This window comes from Ambystoma mexicanum, chromosome 10 (assembly GCF_040938575.1).
Source record: "Ambystoma mexicanum isolate Mex_15411 chromosome 10, UKY_AmexF1_1, whole genome shotgun sequence".
Taxonomy (NCBI): domain Eukaryota; kingdom Metazoa; phylum Chordata; class Amphibia; order Caudata; family Ambystomatidae; genus Ambystoma; species Ambystoma mexicanum.
This window is the reverse complement of record NC_090932.1, coordinates 687,454,595-687,472,746: the sequence shown is the minus strand read 5'-3', so window position 1 is coordinate 687,472,746 and position 18,152 is coordinate 687,454,595. Positions and strand designations below refer to the sequence as shown.

The following is an 18,152-nucleotide window of genomic DNA, read 5'->3' as shown; positions in this document are numbered from 1 at the left end:
GTGTTGCCATTCATGCCAGCTGTTCAGTCCCGTACGTGCCAAATCTAATCCTGTCCGCCCCACTTTTCATTCTGAGACTTGCACTCTTCAAAGACTACATATCCCAGGACGCGAAGACATTAGGAAAAAAACTGGGGTATGTGCGTAGACCCTAAATTGCTGCTCACAGTGAATGAGTCCGCAGGGCCTATCATGTACCAAGTTAAAGCACTTCTTGGCTTCAGCGGGCAATAACCAGTAAGCACAATGGGATAATATTGCCCAGCCCATGCCGTGCTCATCTGTTCGGGGGTCTCTTCTCTGCGTCTATGAGCAGCTTGGGCTGTGCGCTACAGCGCCCTCTCGTGGTCTCCCTGTGACAGTGCCCCCCGGCCCTCCTCCCTACGAGCACTCCACTTCCCTCCCGCCGCCATGGCAGACATGGATGAAGGAGAGGAGCCAGGCCCTCCTCCCTCCCACGCCGCCGCGTCCTTCACCGCCAGACCCGGCTCCTCCGACAAGATGTTCTCTCTCAAGAAATGGAACGCCGTAGCCATGTGGAGCTGGGACGTGGAGTGCGACACCTGCGCCATCTGCCGGGTGCAGGTCATGGGTAAGAGGCGCTACTCGAGACCGAGGCCCGCTGTCGTTGCTAGGAGCCACCGGGGCAGGGCTCCCCGGCCGCCTGTTTACAGAGGAGGGAGCTGCTTCCGAACACAACTGTGGAGTCGCTGCTGCTGAGGTTTCGCTCTTTGTACAGAAAGTAGCCCCCCCCACCCCCGTCTCCTTGAAAAACACAGGCGCGGTGCATTCTGGGACATGTTTGGGTAGAGGTGCCTTCATTTTACAAGCCTTGCTCTCTTGTTTCCTTCAGTGGTGGAAGCCACACCGACGCGTCCAACACCCTCCCGCCTGAGGTCTTGATGACCCCCCCCCCCCCGCCCGCCCGAGACATTCCCTCTCCATTTGAACCACACCTGAGTGTTTTCAGTTTGCTTCTTAAGGGCAACTGATATTTGTGGGCAATACGTCCATTGCCAGAATGGTGTGCGAGGGCAGGTGATTGCCCCCACCCTCCTGGATTACATAGACGCACCCACACTAGAGGGACCTCCCGCTGCACCCCCAACCAAGCAGGAGGGGTACAGGGATAGGCGCAATGCAGATACGGCACACCACCAATCCATGGTCTGTGGCAGACTAGGCACATCCACTGCAGGGGTTTGCTTGACTTAATGGTGGTTATAGGTTCGTACCCTGACCGATCCACGCATTCCTTTATCATTGAGATTGATAAAATGCGTACATGGCGTGGGTAACAGTAAACAGCAGTCATCCTCCCCAGGGGGCGAAGGTGCACTTGACGAGTGTACATCATGTTTGGACACTTAATACAAACCGCATCCGTAAAAAGAATCAGAAGACGATGGTACACGAGGGGGTGTTTGACAGATTCGCTCTGCACTCACCTGACGCTTTACAATTTCGGAATATATGATTGATGCTTTGCGTTTATACAAATGGGGACAACACTAACATTTCTTTCCCAATTCACATCCCATCCAAGGGAGAGTATTTAATAGACATTTTGCATGGCTTGTGCCGATAGCGTACACGATCCAAATGGGGCTTGTATTATCATCCTTTTGTAATACTATCTCTCTGGAGGAAGGGCTTGGTGTGCACCGCCATGTTTTGGTTAGTTCTGTCGATTATTTTATATCGCAGTGTACATAATTAATCAATAATGTGGCCAAGCCCATTATTGCAATGCTTTATAGTTCACCGTCAGGTAAACCTAGTCGGAAAGGCATTCGGTTAGATTGATCTTTAAATAGAAAAATACCGAACATCTGCGGATCGTAATCAAATACGAGGGGTCAGTATTTTTTATATGTTGTTGAACCATTTTTGACACGTCCCCCAGACTAGATCATATTCTATAAGAAATACATGTTTTCAAATTTTAATAACGACATATTTTTTCTTCTGGAATACTGGTAAACGGGTTGACTCTAGGGTTTCTTTTCTGAGCGAGAGCGATTTTTCTATGCTTGCTAAGAAGTTAGCTGTTATTGTTTCTTGTAAACTGACATCCATTTCATACTATAACTTAACATTCAGCAATACTTCTTCAAAACCCTATACTTAGAAAATGCACCCCCCATGGAAAGGAAACGGAAGGTTTTACTCACCGAAGTAGACATGTTTGATAAGTCGGTTATTTTATGTAATTTCAGGTAGCGTTTTATGCATCCGTGTGGATATTCTCATCATTTCGAATTCAGCGGACGTGAAAAACGCGGCAAAGAATGTATAGATTCATACACCTGTTCAGGGCTTTTTTGCTTTCATGCTGACCTTTTGAAAAGGGTAATTGTAACTACTTCAAATTCTAAAGAGGGTTAACCAATCAAGGACAACTGTATCCTTTTAAGTTCATTTCACCCACCGGTCTTCATATTTCTAGGATGAACAGAAACGGGCAATTATGTAAATGCTATTTACTAGAAGATGACTATCTGAATGGCAAATCCCGCAGTTGGAATGACCTCTTCTAGTATGCTTCGAGCTTTCGCTCCTATTTTAGGGTGGCTGTTTTCCTTTTCGGAGCAGTGTGATTAATTCAGTCTTTTTCAAGGGTGTTTATGGGTCTTTTTTTGCAAACTACTTGGTGACACTAATTATACATTCTTAGGGGACATACTTGGCTTAAATACATTTTCTCTCACCCTTCCGTCACATTTGCATACAGGCGCCCTTCTTTATCTTCATGTTATAGTGAAATCACTTTTTTCCGATTATTCAGTTTTATCCCTTCTTTTCGATCCCATCACATTTCTATACTCTTTCCTTTTTACTTTTCGATGGCACATCATCTTCATGCAACTGGTACTTAAGTTATAGTTACACTGTTAATACCTCAAACTAGCTTGATGCACCTGCAATCGTCCCGTGTCAGAAGTGCCATGATCAGGACGTAGTTTCAAAGCCTATTCTAAAACTGGGGCATTTTTTTTTTACATATTTCACCATTTGGCTGAAAAAATAGACCTCCGTTTTAGAGGAACAAAATGTTACTGTTGGTCCTTCGATAAGTTTTCCAAATGTATTGTTAATAGCTTTTATACTGCGTTATAGTGGTGCAAACAGAGGCTTGTCTGGCGAGTCACATATTGTGGCTCACTCATGGGTATCCAGACCATGGTCTGCGGATGTCTGCAAAAAGGAAACTAAATGGAAGGGAAAAGGAGAGAAGAGTTAACTTACACGAGGAAATTATGAGGTAAGAGGGTATATGAGGTGGGGATAGAGATTGTGAACATTTTCACGCTTTTAGCATCAGTGAAGAACAATAAAAAGCAAACTGCTGATCGGAAAAGAGCAAATCGTACTGCTCTTGCCAACGCGTACAACTCCCTGATGTCATTTTCTTGTACTTTAATGAAGTGCTAAAATGTAATCCGTGAATCACTGCAGCATAGGCTTGAGCTGTGGAGTCGGACAAGAGGACATGGTTCAATTATAGTCTTTATTTCGTAAAGAAAACCTCTATTTCTATGAAGATGTCCCTATTCTAGAAAACAACAACCTGGTGCTTGTTGGCATGTCTCACAAATGACACTCTCCTCCGTTCAAATCTATCCTATCCTATCTTCCCTACCACCATAAAAAAGAAAAAAAAGAGAACCTAAGTTTAGGCTAGGGTTACTTCCCCTCTTCAGTAACATAGTGGAGGTTGATTTTCTGAGCACCCCCACCAAAGCGTTCTTCTGGTATTCCAGGCCTTGGTTGAATGTCTAAGCTTAAAAACAAAAATGTCTCTCGGCTTTCCTGTTTGGGTTGTAACAAGGTCCTCGTCAAGTATTCAAAACAATTCTGGCTTCATCCCTTCTCCTGTGGACCTGGATAGGTTGGTATTCGTTATGGTAACAAAGTTTACACTTAGTCCTTTTCTGAATGATTACACTTCTCAGCCTCATGTAAGGTATGGACTTGGTCAGCCCTGGTTGGTGTCTTCTTTCACACACACTCTCGTGGGATAACTGGTTCCTCAGCCCTGGTGGGCTACGGGTCTGCTCATGGGGTATAATGATGTTTAGCCCAGTGTGGACTTTGCTGTGGCTTCACTGCCTGCTCCTAGTGTGAGGTTGCATACCTTTCTTCCAACTGCAGTGTTCCTTCGGGGGTTTGGTGTCTCTGTCCAGCATGGCTCTGTGTCTCGGACCTGGCTCCAGTTTTCGTGGCACTGCTATGGCGGTTGCTGCCTTTCTAGGCTGACTGCCTCTGAGCGTGGTTTCTGCAGGGTGCCAACACTCGGCTCCTGGCTTGGCTTCCTTTGGCAGTACTAGGCTCTCCGGGTCCTCCCCTTGCACAAAGCAACAGCATTCTGCAGGCTTTTCAGAGACTCTGCCCACTACGTTGACAACGTGGCTCTTAATTCTCCTTCATGTGAGGGAGGTACTCCCACCTCTCCGCAGGTCAGCATTTCTTGCTCTCCGGCTGCTTCTCTCGCTGTCCAGGTGCATTTAAGTTTCTCCCTGGAGTGAAATGGAAGATGCCATTGGTCCTGGTCTTCACAAGAAGGTGCTTACTAATACAGGTCAGAAACCAAGCTGTCCACTTCATAGGCACCCTGTATAGGATTATCCTGTTCATCCCCATGTAACCAACACACATTGAGATTTATGAGTAAAGGGAGGTGGGTTGGAATCTTTACCTGGGTATTTTTTTGTTCCCTGGAGGAGGGGTGTGGGTCACCCCAGTGGGATCTCGCTTACCCTCCTGCCTAGTGTGAAAGACGGTGGCTCCCCCTTGGGGAGAACGGATGAATTCCCTGAATTTTTCACAATACCCATGAAATATAGTAACTTGCAAGACCCACAGACAGAACATTTGAAATTGCCTATCTAGCTGTCAGAAAGTGACAGGGCACTGAGTGGACTGTGTATAAAGCAAATATAGAGTTCTAGGGAGTGTGATCGTTCCTCAATGTTTTTGCTGCATACAACATTTGGCATTATATTGCTTCCGCTCAGTGTGAGCGGTACTATTCGCAGACTGGAGCTTTGCTTCAAAGTGGTGCATAATTGTAGGTGTTCTGTCAACACCAGATACACAATAAAGTTGGCTGACTGGAGCACCAGGGAATATGCAGCATCAATACGCAGTAGTGAGACAGTAGGCAGATCACAAGGAGGTAGGTGCATGACCACATTCTATGGTCTAGGTCTGATTGCGATGGATGGTGAAATTTACTATGAAATAAAAGGTTTGTCAGATGTATGCATATATTTTTGTTTATTACATTTATAAGGCGCACCAGACCCGAGAGTAGCAGGGCGCTGAAGGATATGCGAAGCTTAAAATTGTTACAAAATATACAGGCAATAAATGAAAAATCACAGTACACAGGAAATAATACAATATGTAGACTAAATTATGCAAGAGAGCACTGATAAATATATCTTGGTATCTGTGGATGTACACACTTGACAAATATACAGTTTAGGAGCAAGTCAGACTGGCCTAACACAGTTTCAGAGGAAGGCTAGTTTTCAGTCAGTTAGAGATGAATGACAAGGTTTTTTCTGATGGAGTAGGGGAGGTCAGCTCTCAGCTGGTGTGGTAGGAGTTCCACAGCTTGGCGGCCTTGACAGGGAAGCTGTTGCTGCCACTCTTGGCGGATTTAAATCTGGGTACTACCAGACAGTTTGTATTAATGGTTCTAGTCGGTCTACTAGAGGTTCTTCTAGCTATTCTGTCAATAAAGTAGCTTGGTGCCATGTTGTGTAGTGCCTTATAAATCAGGGAGGCGATTTTATGTTTCATGTCTCATACAAAACAGTTTGTGCTGTTGGTTTGGAGCTTGAAGGAACTGTGGGTCCCTGCGCTATCTTGTGAATCTGGGTTTATGCTTAAGGTTGGTTGTACTTATTTTCTCCTGCTGCCTGTACGTTGGTTTCCAAAAGGACCGATCTCCAGCAGTGCTAGTTTTGAGTCTAAAGTTTTGTTGCTTGGCTTGGATCCCTTTTGATACGTTGGCGCTGGACAGAGTAATAGCCCTTTTGTCATGTGTGAGTGCAGTATCTTCTTCTTCAATAATGTAGGACACATGTAGTGTTTAATACAGGTGTTGTTTTTTTATTTGGTTGAATCCTGATGTGACGACGTTCATTGGTTGGGCTTGGTTGTCTCTATTGTGACATACATCCTAGTGCGTACGTTGTTCTATATGCAAGTCCTGGGGTTACATGCTTAGGATTATTGAGTGTCACATCAGGATTCAACCAAATAAAAAACACCTGTGTTAAACACTACAAGTGTCCTACATTATTGAAGAAGATACTGCACTGACATATAACAAAGGGCTATTACCCTATCCAGCGCCAATGTATTAAAAGGGATCCAATCCAAGCAACAAAACTCATCCACAACAGTAATTATTCCACAAAGCTCTGCACATACGAGGGCATATCTTAGTTATTTATATTCCAGATGCTTCTGATTAATTGGTTGTTCAAATGCTAGACCTCTCAAGTCTTACTTTGCCTGCGGTTTGTATTGGCTACAATTTTCTCTCTGTTCTCTGCTCTTGTTGTTCAAGAAAATCCTCTGAAACGAAGAAAAAAACAATTGCTTGTTTGTTGATCAATAAATGGTGTGCTTTGTGTATTTGTAGAATTGAGATGGCGAGTGACCTTTTTTATGGATAGCTATATGGCTAGCAAAAATGTTGCAACTTGAAATGTTTACCCCTACCAAAAGGGACACATTGTGTTTTTGGTGGCAGTAGCACAACAGTAGATTATCAGAAATGTCGTCATTTCATTGTAAACGTAAAAGCATATTGCAAATAAATGTCTGCAAGTGCCCAGGTACAAACTCAAAAAGCAGGTGGGTGCAGCTTCCCAGTTATGGCAGCGCAACTCTGGAACTCTTTACCTGCCAATCTAAGAACGGACCAATCTTTCTATTTAGGAAAGATATGAAAAACTGGTTGATATCCAATGACACACCATACTAGCCACCCCTATAGCACGACTGTCCATTACAGGTGCAACTGTATAGTTCCCTAAATGTAACTAGTGTAAATACTGTAAACTTCTCTATGCTTATTGTATATATTGTCATTTTATCTACCTTTACCCTTTGCTCCCTTGCTCATATTTTTGTGTGTAACTAAGAAAGTGCACATTTTTGTAATGCGCCCAGATTCCTTTGGGTGCGGCACGCAATATAAATAATAAACGAATACAAAAATGCAAATGGTTTTTATCATCTTCATTTCCAAAAATAACTATCTATGACATTGGGATCGACGTTTCCTGTTAAACTGACACTCCACCCCCCCCCGTATGGTTGTATCGGAGCCTGCGGGCCATGTAGTGCTTTGTGAAGTTTCTATCATTTGTGGACAATTGTGACAATTCTGTTCACATCAGAGCCTTCATGATGTGTCGTCTTCCCAGGGAGATTTACTGCAGCCACCTTCTTCTTTTTTCATTTTTTGTTTTGTTTATGGTAACAAATATCTGTACAATACATTTCAAATATCCACAATATATACGAGGAATTGAAACATTAAAAAAGACATTTAACATCATATGCCAATAACGTGCTGATATTCTCGGAGAACATTATGCAATTTTTCAAGTGACATCAATATTAATATTTAGAGAATTCTAATAGCCCTAAACAGCCATAACTACTGAATTCAAGTGGCCATTCATTACATAGACCCATAAGGATTCACAATCAACAAAATAAAACGTCTAAAATATAAACTCTTATCTTCAAGCCAGGCAATATCTATATAAATGTAAATGTTTGTTAGTTCAAAATCTTAAATCTCTGAAAGTACTTCACCGATTGCTTTGACATTTTGACACAACGTTACATTCGAATAGGCGCATGTTTTTATATCCCTACATTAATCTGTGACAGGTAAAAACATACTTTTTCTGAAAAACAGCGCCATCTGTTGGACGTAAAAGCAATACACTCCATACTAAATTTTTCCGTGGCTCAAATACTTGCTGAGGAAGCAGCAGAGCGACGTGCGCCCAGACTTCAGGATGCACGGTTGCGAGCACGGCGATCGCATTCTGCAGCTTCAGATCTGCTTCGTTCTCAACACAATGAACGTGACAGGCTAAGAGTGGCTGAAAGACGTCAATGAGAAACAGCAGATCAGCGTCACACACGACTCCGTGCTCAGTATCACATGATTACAATCGCCTTGCAATCCGGTACAACCCAGCCGATGATTGTAGTTTGAACCGGCATGTTCTCATCGGCACCATGAGTGAAGTGTGTCCTTATTGCAAGGCTATGAAATTTAATGGAGAAACGAAAGGAATGTGTTGCACCGCCGGGAAAATTAAACTGCCTCAACTTGGAGAACCGCCAGAGCCATTGTGAAATTAAACATATTAGAAACGTGTGCTTTCTCTTTTCTTTCTTTTCCATTTAACCAGACTTAGCCACAGCAACGCGCGGCCGGGGACAGCTAGTTTTATAATATGCTTCAATAGCAGTTATGTTATTACAAATCCTACAACAAATCTTGTTCTTCTGCCATTGCTTTCTTCTCATAAAAATGTCCTGCGTGGGCAACAAAATAAAACTGAATCATAAAATCAACACAACCTTATTGGGAAATTCATTCAGGTATGCTAGTAAAATACCAACCACATTATGATAATTTTTAAGCTGCACCAATGAATCATAACTGTATTTTATCGTATTTCTCCAATCCTTTGCAAAAAGGGAGCGTTTTATAACCAACAAGTAACTGGGCAAATAATTTCCCCAATATATCATTTACATAGTTTATTACAGTTGTATCTTCTTTTGATCTATTAGTTGTTTGAAGTCACAATATGAGTTAGGCGGTGGGCAGAGACATTTGTATGGTAAAGATAAATATTTCCACTCTGCTCTAATCAGCAATGACTTTAATCCTAGTACATATCTAATAACTGTGATGGGTACACAAAAAGGTAAGTTTAAAACCTCTCCTTCATATCGAGGCTTCCAAATAGTCAAGCTTCCTCAAAAGCTAGGATTGCATTACTTCAATTGCATATCAGTTTTGGGACAGCTTTACCTTCATAAAACTTGAGTGGCAAAACGTATAAAACCTGCTGTTTAGTGCACACATTTGCCCGGCCAATCACTCGGCTTGATGTTTTAAAAATTCCATACACTTTACTAGGTTTATTTAAAATTGGGAACCCCAAATAAATAAAATCTTCAGTGACATTTACATTATCCTTGTTTAAAATATAAGTAAAATCTTTCCCCTGTCTTGCTGAAGTTAAGTGCATGATCTTTGTTTTGGCCGTATTAATGACCAATTAATTTTTCCTAGCATAAAGTGCGAATGGGTTAATCAGTATTCAAGACCACGTTCAGTACAATTGAACAATATAAAATCATCAGTATAATCTTCCTCAAAATCTGACATATACAAATTAAAAAGGCAGGGTGCCAAAATGCAGTCCTTCCGCAACCTAGAAGGCCATGATGATCAAGTCTGACTTGTATGTTCGTGTTTTCGTGAAGCAACAAGTAATTTAAACAAACCAGACAGAATGCCCCATCTCGCCAATTTACCTCTGAGCTGGTTCGTGTCCACAGAGTCGAAGGATGCAGATAATCAATTGATGCAGAAAAAAGATGATTATATTTGTTTTCCCAAGCTAGGTCCTGTAAGCACCTTATGCTAAAACCATTAATTGCGCCTTGGAATCTTCTCAATTCGACTTGCGTTTTTTCAAAAATCTTAGATTCAACTGCCCAATCCTACAGATGTGTTTAATAATAGAGGAAACCATTTTACTGTCCCGCATCCATGTTCATTATACATTATAAGTCTGTAGTTGGATGGAGTATTGCCATCACCTCGCTTATATATTGGTAGTACAAAAGACTTTTGCCAAGATGCAGGAAAGATATTTGAGTCCACAGTCTGTATAAATAACATCCTCAGAATATCAAACCACTTCTCAGGCGCAGCCTTAAATATTTGGTTAGTTAGGTTATTCGAAACAGCAGCTCTAGTTGAACTAGCTGCCAATATCAAATCTCATATTACATCATTAGTAATATTTAAAGACCAATTAGAATGATAATCTAAGTCATTCAATTGAACACCTGGGTGGCTCTTCTTATATATTTTCTCAAAATGCTGAACACAAGGAAACTCTGACACTGGATTTAATTGTTACAATGACTACCAATTTTCCACACCATTTATAATTTGCCAAAACTCAGAAGAGTTCTTATGGATGGGGGTTCTCAACATTAATCCCCTGTCATTTTGTGACGATATATGACGAGTCTAATTGAACGTCTCCTTTCCTTCTTGTGTGCATTCACTGCAGAATCAAAGTGGTGACAATGTTTATAAGGGTGATTTGAATTGTATTTTTCCCCAATTAACCAATACATACTTAAGTCTCCTAATAAACTGAATGAACGGATGAAATGTATCAGGATTGCTAATTTCCAGTCATATGTACTTGTATTCCAGCATTGATTAATCTGATCACTACATTTCTCAATCTGTAAAGTATTTAATCGAATCTTGTTGCCTGCATTATTTTAAATGGCCATTGGTCAAACAGTCACGATCCTTGATTGCCAGCTCAAAAACAGCTCTGAACATCTTGTAGCTAATAAACTGTGATTTAATGATTTGAAAATGAGTATAAAGTGAATAATCGATGATCAACGAATACATAATCGAGGATTGACCCGAATGCACCACGCATCCAAGTGCTTATTGGCAGAATATCCATACCCACGTTACTGTTTAACATTCTCAGACCCAAGGATGATCATTTCAATTGCCTTTTTAAAAATCATTTAACTCCTTTCCAGAGGATCTAAGCCAATCCGTTGACTTTGTATTCTGACTAAGAATGTCGGTATCATTACACGTTGAATTAAAGTCACACAATATTAAAATATAAGCATTTTCATTGTTGTCAATTCAATTTTGCAGAATATTACCCAGTATTTCAAGGATTATTATTACAAATACCATTGTGCCAGTAAATACTGACCAATAATAACCTGCTCAGGATTTTGTTTAGGGGATATCAAGGGTCACTGCAAAACACCCCTATGAATATTCAACTCACGGGTGTTCTTCCCACACCAAGTGTGACTATTGCTGTTAAGAGACCATCAGATGGTCTACCTCCTTTTGACAAAATACTGTAAAACCATTCACTGCTGGACAGGTAACTAAGTTTAGTGTAAGAGTACAATAGAATGTGTTAGTAGCAATGTTCCCAACTCATATATTTGTAAATAAGTGTGTATTACCTCTAGAATTCCAGGAAACCAGTTTGAACTTGTCACTTAGAAGAGTGATTTCTCAAGGTATTCACCTCCTTATTATTCCAAGGTTCTTGAGACCTATTACCGATCCTAATTTTTTAAGTTTTTACCTATAAACGGGGAGATAAACTGGATATGATGTTCTGAGTCCGGAGACTTTATTACAGAGAGCTAAATATCATGAGAAGTATTACTATATTTCAAATTCCCCATATACTTACTCATTCGGCCTGGGAATATATGAGGTAATGTCATAGCCCAACACCGTAGCGGGATTAACTCCTTAACATCATACACTATTGCAGAAACTATATGCGTAGTGACCAGACCTAATCTCTTGTCATCAATGAATTCCACCCTACTAATATCTCTGGGCGAAATCTCCCTGAGATTGGGAATTTCCACAAATATAATATATTTGTACGATTCATAGGGACCGGACAAGAGTCTTGCTAAATATACTCCAATAGTAATCTCTGTTGTCTTGTGCTCCCTACTGTTTCATGTTTCTGAGGTTTTGAATAGTTGACATCAGTTCTTTTAACCCCCATTATGTTGGAGACCAAAGCTTTCCCTTTCTCATTATCTGAGAAAAGCTCTCCATGAAGAACACTATATGGTCTACCCATAGTGGACCTGGACCATACCTTATCCTTAAATATACTCTCTTTAAAAGAAGAGGGGGAACCAGCTCCCTTGCAACCGATTTTATTTACTTGTGGATAATTACCTTTCTCATTATTTGAAGAGAGTGCTCCATGAAGTACAATATATGGTCTGCCCACAGTTGTCCTGGAATGTACCTTGACCTCAGCTATACCCTTTTTAAATGAAGGGGGACAGACAAGCATCCCCTTACCCATAATTTTGTTTGCTTATGGGCCATCACCTATTGCAGATGGTGTGTTATCCCCCCCAAAATTGATAGTAGCTTTTATGGGACCCGCAACACATTTTTTTATAAAGTCATGTAAATGTATTCCAGCACTATGAAGAATATTAGTTGGGTGGTTCCTGTGGTGATCAATTTGGCTCTGCAGTATAAGGGCCAATTTGGATTGCAGTTTCTACCCCTAGTCTTGAGTAACTTTGAGGATTTGTTCCCAAAGGTACATTAACATCCTGTATCCTGAGTTTGTCCAAGATAGCCTAATTTTCTGTATTGACATTACGTAAATCAGACACAACGTTTACATTATCAGTACCCATCACATCTGCCTTAGATTTTACATTTCCCAAAAATTTCCTTGATGAACTGGCTTTGATCTTTTTACTATTCATATTCTCTGTTTTGTTTAGTTTGTTTCCTCGATGTGGTGTTACAGAAAATTGCTGGAATAACAGGAGGCGCTCTATACCATCATCCACCCTTGAAATGTTGGGGCATGTATGTCCACCATCATCTTCTGAGAATTCTTTAAATATCAATGATTGGGGCCGTTATACAGCTTGGGTTTCAGGAATCCCAATTACAATTATTGGAGCCCTCGGCTCTGCTTGTGCATATATAGTGATTATATTGGTTTCTGATGCACCCAACTGTCGGGTTGGAGGCCCAATATTCATGTACTTTAAAGTGGGCACCCTACATTGATCACATACAGTTCTTATCCCATGTTCGCTTAAAGATGAGGCCAGAATAATTGTTTTAATTCTTACAGCTTGACTTTGAGATTGTAAATCCTGAGGGACCTTTTTGAGGCACCAAATTTACAGATATGGAATCCCCAGCCTGTGAGCCATCCACTGCTGTATTTACAGCCATTCTCGCCATTCCATCATTAGAAAGTTTATCAAGTCTCTTAACAATAGAATTCAACGGGAGTGAGTGCAACTTCACCTCTGACGTGATCTTCTTGTATAGTGATACAAACTCTGAAAGAACACTATACAAAGAAATTATGGAAGTGTTGGTTCGATTCTGCTGTTGAATGTAAAGGGTTTGATGCTTTTGCCGTTGTAAAAGTAGAAATATAGAATTACCTAAGGCTAGGCCAGATCTTGAGATCAAGATCCCCACACATGTCCAAAGCAAATCGAATTCTGTGCTGCAATTGGGGAGTTCAACCTCACGATTCAAAATGTCTAACATGTTCACTCAATAAATGACAATTTCCCTCCTATGAAAAAGGCTCAAACTAATTTGAAAGAAAACCTAGACGTTGAGCTGTCAACAGATCACTGGCACAAGCTGTAGGACTTACTCGCCACATGAACATGTCCACTGCAGTCTTGCACGCAACAAAGGATCCTGCTGTGAAAACATTGGACCCCATTAACAATGTATAACCTTCACCTGATGTACAACGACAAGTGTTGAAGATGTCAAACACAAGAAGCTGGCTCCGGTGACCAAGCTGTCGATTGAAATGGGAGAGAGATTTTAGCTGGCGCTTGGCAACACTATAGATCTTGACTTCTGTCAAGACCGTACTCTTCACCAACTTGTTAACAGCTTCACTGTAATGTGGAACCTGCCTCTGGCTCAAAAGTGGTATTATGACACGCAAGACATAGAAAAACTGGAAATTCTGATCACCCTTGAACTTTAAATGTTGAACAGAATGGCCAATTACAGCTAATCTTATTACACCTAGCCCATCTGTCTCGTCACAGTTCTTACTAAATGAAGGTTCCCTGCCTTACCGGGCAGAAACCAACATAGTTGCCAACATTTCCTGAAATTCCCCTATTCCCTAAGTGGAGTGTAAATCCCCACCCCTCCTGGTACTCTGTCTGCGTTTTTAGTTTTCTTAGAGAAGAAGGCAGAAGAAACCAGGAGGGAGGGGCCATAAGGGCAGTAATGAGACAGGTGAACTAGAAGTAATGGGGACTAATTACCATACTTAATTGGCCATTACCTCACATCCACCCTCATCTTGTCACAGTCCTTACTAAATGAAGATCTAGAAAGCTGTGCACTATATACTTCTGCTGAGTAAACCAAGTACACAGTGCACACAAGTGTTACAGGAAGCCTTGCATGAGAAAAAAAAACCTTAAGGGTCTGTACGATAAATGAGTGACCCTAGCATCTGCGAAGGAGCCTGTAAATGATGGCTCTATTGATGTATGAATATAGGTTGATGTACCCACGCATACTGGTAGGTGTGTTAGAAAGTCTTTAATGAAAATTGCCCAGGGTGTAGGCCTACCTGTGGCAAGCTAACCTGGAATGGGATGGCTGCTGACCGAACCCTCCTATATGATGAAATATTCATACAAGCAATGCTGTTTAAAAATAACAGACTGGCTGAAACAAACGTGTACCTTAGCAGTGAAAAATGGCTACGAACAGGTGTTAATATTACATATTACTAAAAATGAGCTATTACTGGTGTTGGGCAAAATACATATCAAACCCTCGAAAGGAAAGGTACAGATTAATGTTAGCCCTACAAGTTCACAGAGAATCCACGCTAACTTCAGAAGTCCATCCCTAAGATGTATGGGGCTTTGTGCCCAAAAGGTCAGCAAAGTTTTCACACAGTTTTTGATGTTGCAAAATATGAAGGTAGGTCTCTGGGGTCCAGTGAACAGTTCCCAGTGTCAGTGGACGAGTTAAACTAGCTAACAAACATGTTCCCAAACTTTGAAGTGCTTGTGTGAACAAGCAATGGCGAAGCCAAAGTGTTGGAAAAGTTTTTTATCAAACTTTTAAAGAGGAGTTAGGGGTGCAGATAAGTATTGCTATAACTCCCCCCTCCCCCGAACTCCTGTTCTTCACACGACTTGGCAGGTCGATTGAAGAAGGTTCAAGGTTGTTTTTCCTGCCATCAGCCTCGGCCCTTTATTCCCTGGGGTTGCAGATTCGAGCAGCTCTCCGGTCGGTTTCTAATGCTGCAAGGTCTCCCAGTTGCAGAATGCAGGAGAACTCTATGCAGGGCCCCTCTCAGGACAGGAATGGACGCAGGTAAGTAGTTTCGGGCAACGGCCACAGATGCACGGTGACGCAAAGGGATTCACTTGCTGCGGTCAGACTTTGCCTCTTATCTTGGGTCCCCTTGATGCTGGTACCATGAACATTCACAGAGTTAAGTCTTGTTGCCTAAGCTGAAGATCGCCCAAGTTGCAGGCCTCAACTCAGAATGGCGATGTCTGCAGCACAGTAGCCCACACTCAGAGCTCGTCAGCCACAGGGCGGTCCTGGGGCACTTCCGAAGGCTCTTCTTCGTAGGATTCTGAGCTGACATCGAGAATGGATGTTCCCTCCCTTCTAAGGGTCGCAGCTCCTTTGCAGGACTGCTGGAGATCTTCCACAAGACAGGGCTCTACCAGGGCAGCAGCAGAAGTTGGCTGCCAAGGCTTCTTCCAACGGGTCCACGGTCTCCTCGCTAATCTTGTAGCTGGACAGGAGTCTTGGCTCCTTCAGTTTCTTCCAGGATCTCTCCAGAGTGGGTACAGGGGTCCTCCTCTTATCCTAAAAGCCAGCTAAGAGCAGCAGCTCCCACTAGCCAAAAACAGATCTGCCCCACATACACACCCCGGTATTGGTCAAATCAGGACCACTGGCGGCATAACTCATTCATTCCACTCCGACACACTGGCGCCTGTTTGTGGATTGGGACCAGACAGTCCCAGCCCACTTCTTGTGAGCAAACACACCTAACCCTGCAGTAGCCCACCAAAAGCCTCTGCTTTCCCGAGCACTGGAAGTCCATATAAGGATTTTCCTTCCCCCTCACAGGCCAGGAAGAAGGCTAAAAGACAAGATGGACAAAGGACAAGCGAGAAATCTTGTGGCATGGCCATGTTTGACCACTAGTCACAGTTAGTAGCCAAACGCGGTATGATGAAAACAAAATGCACCAAAAAAACGTAAAAAGTCACTGCTGCCACCAGCTTGTCCATTTAGCACACCAAACATCCTCTGAGTGTTAGTCTAGCGTTAAAGGGAAAGTGTGTTCAAAAATGTTATTGTCTTAAAAGATATAGCAATAATCAAAAACATATACTAAACATATTTTTAAAGAAAGCTCCTATGTAAAATTTTGAGCAAATAATGTTAAAACCCCTTTAATTTCAAGCACTAGGAGGCATCCATTTTGTGAAATGGATGAACCTCCTGTGCTTGTGTGATCTCTGGCCTTGCGGCACTAATGAAGCAAAAGTCACCTGCTGGTAGCTTTTTATTACAGCGGCTTTTACTTCATTATTACCGGAGAGCAGAGAATGCAGGCAGGAAGTTACACGGGGATCTCTACAGTAGCCCTTGCCTATCTCCCTCCTTCATTCCCAATATCCTGCAGTGGGGGGCTCTAGTACCCCCGACCTGGCCTGTCTCTTCTTTCCTACACCCTTTATCAGCTCCTGCCAGCACAACTGGATTTTCCTTTCTCCTTGAACCACGTGGGTGGTATCCAGGTGATCTACTCTTGCTGAAGCCAGCGTGCTTCTCTCCTTTCACACCCCACCCCTATATCTTGTGGTTTGGTAGGTGAGGTGGGGTGGGAAGACAAATCGGGCCTCGTTTGTAACTTTCACTCTGGCGTCTCCACACACTTCTTCTCCGGGCTGCCACCTCCCCTCTCGCTGCTCCGGCGCACGTTCATCTACCCGGGCTGTCTGCTCCTCCTGTGCCACTGTGCCGTGTGGCTGTATCGGCTGCCTTCACTCAGGATCCCATGCCCGACTGTCGTAGTTGGTGCCTTTGATTCACCAGAACCTTGCTGCACTTCTCTCGCCTCTGTCCTCTGATGGCAGGCCTCTCTCCTCTTCTGGGGCTGAAACTCTTCGCTCTGGCCTGCTGACTTGATTGCCTACGAGTTAGGCATGACCATGAGCCTCTTATCTCCACCTTCTTTGAGGCTGTGAAAATAGATTCTTGACCATCAGTTGTTTCTTGTCGACGCTCACCCCAGGCTGTGTCTCAGCGCTAAAAGACAGACCTGCCTCTGCCTAGGTGTGTGTGCGCTTACCAACATGATTAAACATATACAGCCAGGAATTGTAAAGTTCTTGGGCTCAAAGAGATACCACTCTGACACATCACTCTGAATTATACACTTGACCCAGGAGTTGCCATTGTAAGTATTTTAATATGACCCCCTATCTTCTGAGGGCTCTTATTTTCATTTAACAAGCAAAAGCAGATATAATAGAACATAACATCACACCTACGAACAAGATTGCCATGTGGGCAAAGAGCATGTTTAAATAGATAAACTAAAACCACCACTTGTTCTATTATTTAACAGCATGTGTAACCTTTATGTCTCAGGAAGCTATGGTACACTATACTACACACCATCAGTCTAAATGCACTCAGCAAGTTGTTAAGACGGATTTCTGAACTCTGTCCTGGTGGCGCAGAAGTTCAGAAGGCCAACCTAATTACTTGGAACAGGGTAACCTCTGGACGAGCCAGACCAATCAAGGTAGCGATCGCGGCGGTCAAGACTAGGTCTCAAGAGGGGTGAGGGTGACTGAAAGCCCGCAATGAGCACACAAAGCAAGAGCGCTTACAGACTACTCCAAACAGTTGTTATATCAAAAATAGATACACATTTATTTTAAGGCCTTTAAAACAATGACCGTAGCGAGAAAATCACAATATCACAATATTAAACCAACACATACCATATCAACACAATATATATACAAATACAACAGTCGCTAGCGTTATAAGCACGAAATGTGTAGTCCACCTGAAAGGGAAGGAAAACAGGCAGTGCGATAACGCTTTAGACTCAGTTCGCCTTCAGAGGCACCTAACTAGATGGAAGTCCGAGCCCTGCGAAGAGTGGAGCCTTGTGCTCAAAGTACCTACCACGCCAGTGCCAACGGGCAAAAGGAGAAGCTCTTCGGAGGAAGTCAGG

The 18,152-nt window shown here is 42.5% G+C and overlaps 1 protein-coding gene across 1 annotated transcript in view; it reads left to right on the top strand.

Moving 5' to 3' along the window:
* The first annotated feature begins 232 nt into the window (after window positions 1-232).
* The window catches only part of RNF7 (ring finger protein 7), a 63,546-nt gene continuing 45,626 nt past the window's right edge, over window positions 233-18,152 (top strand). Inside the window, exon 1 of the mRNA XM_069618283.1 lies at window positions 233-592. Within this exon, the coding sequence (XP_069474384.1) occupies window positions 412-592 (181 nt within the window). The 5' untranslated portion in view covers window positions 233-411. The remainder of the gene's footprint in view (window positions 593-18,152) is intronic.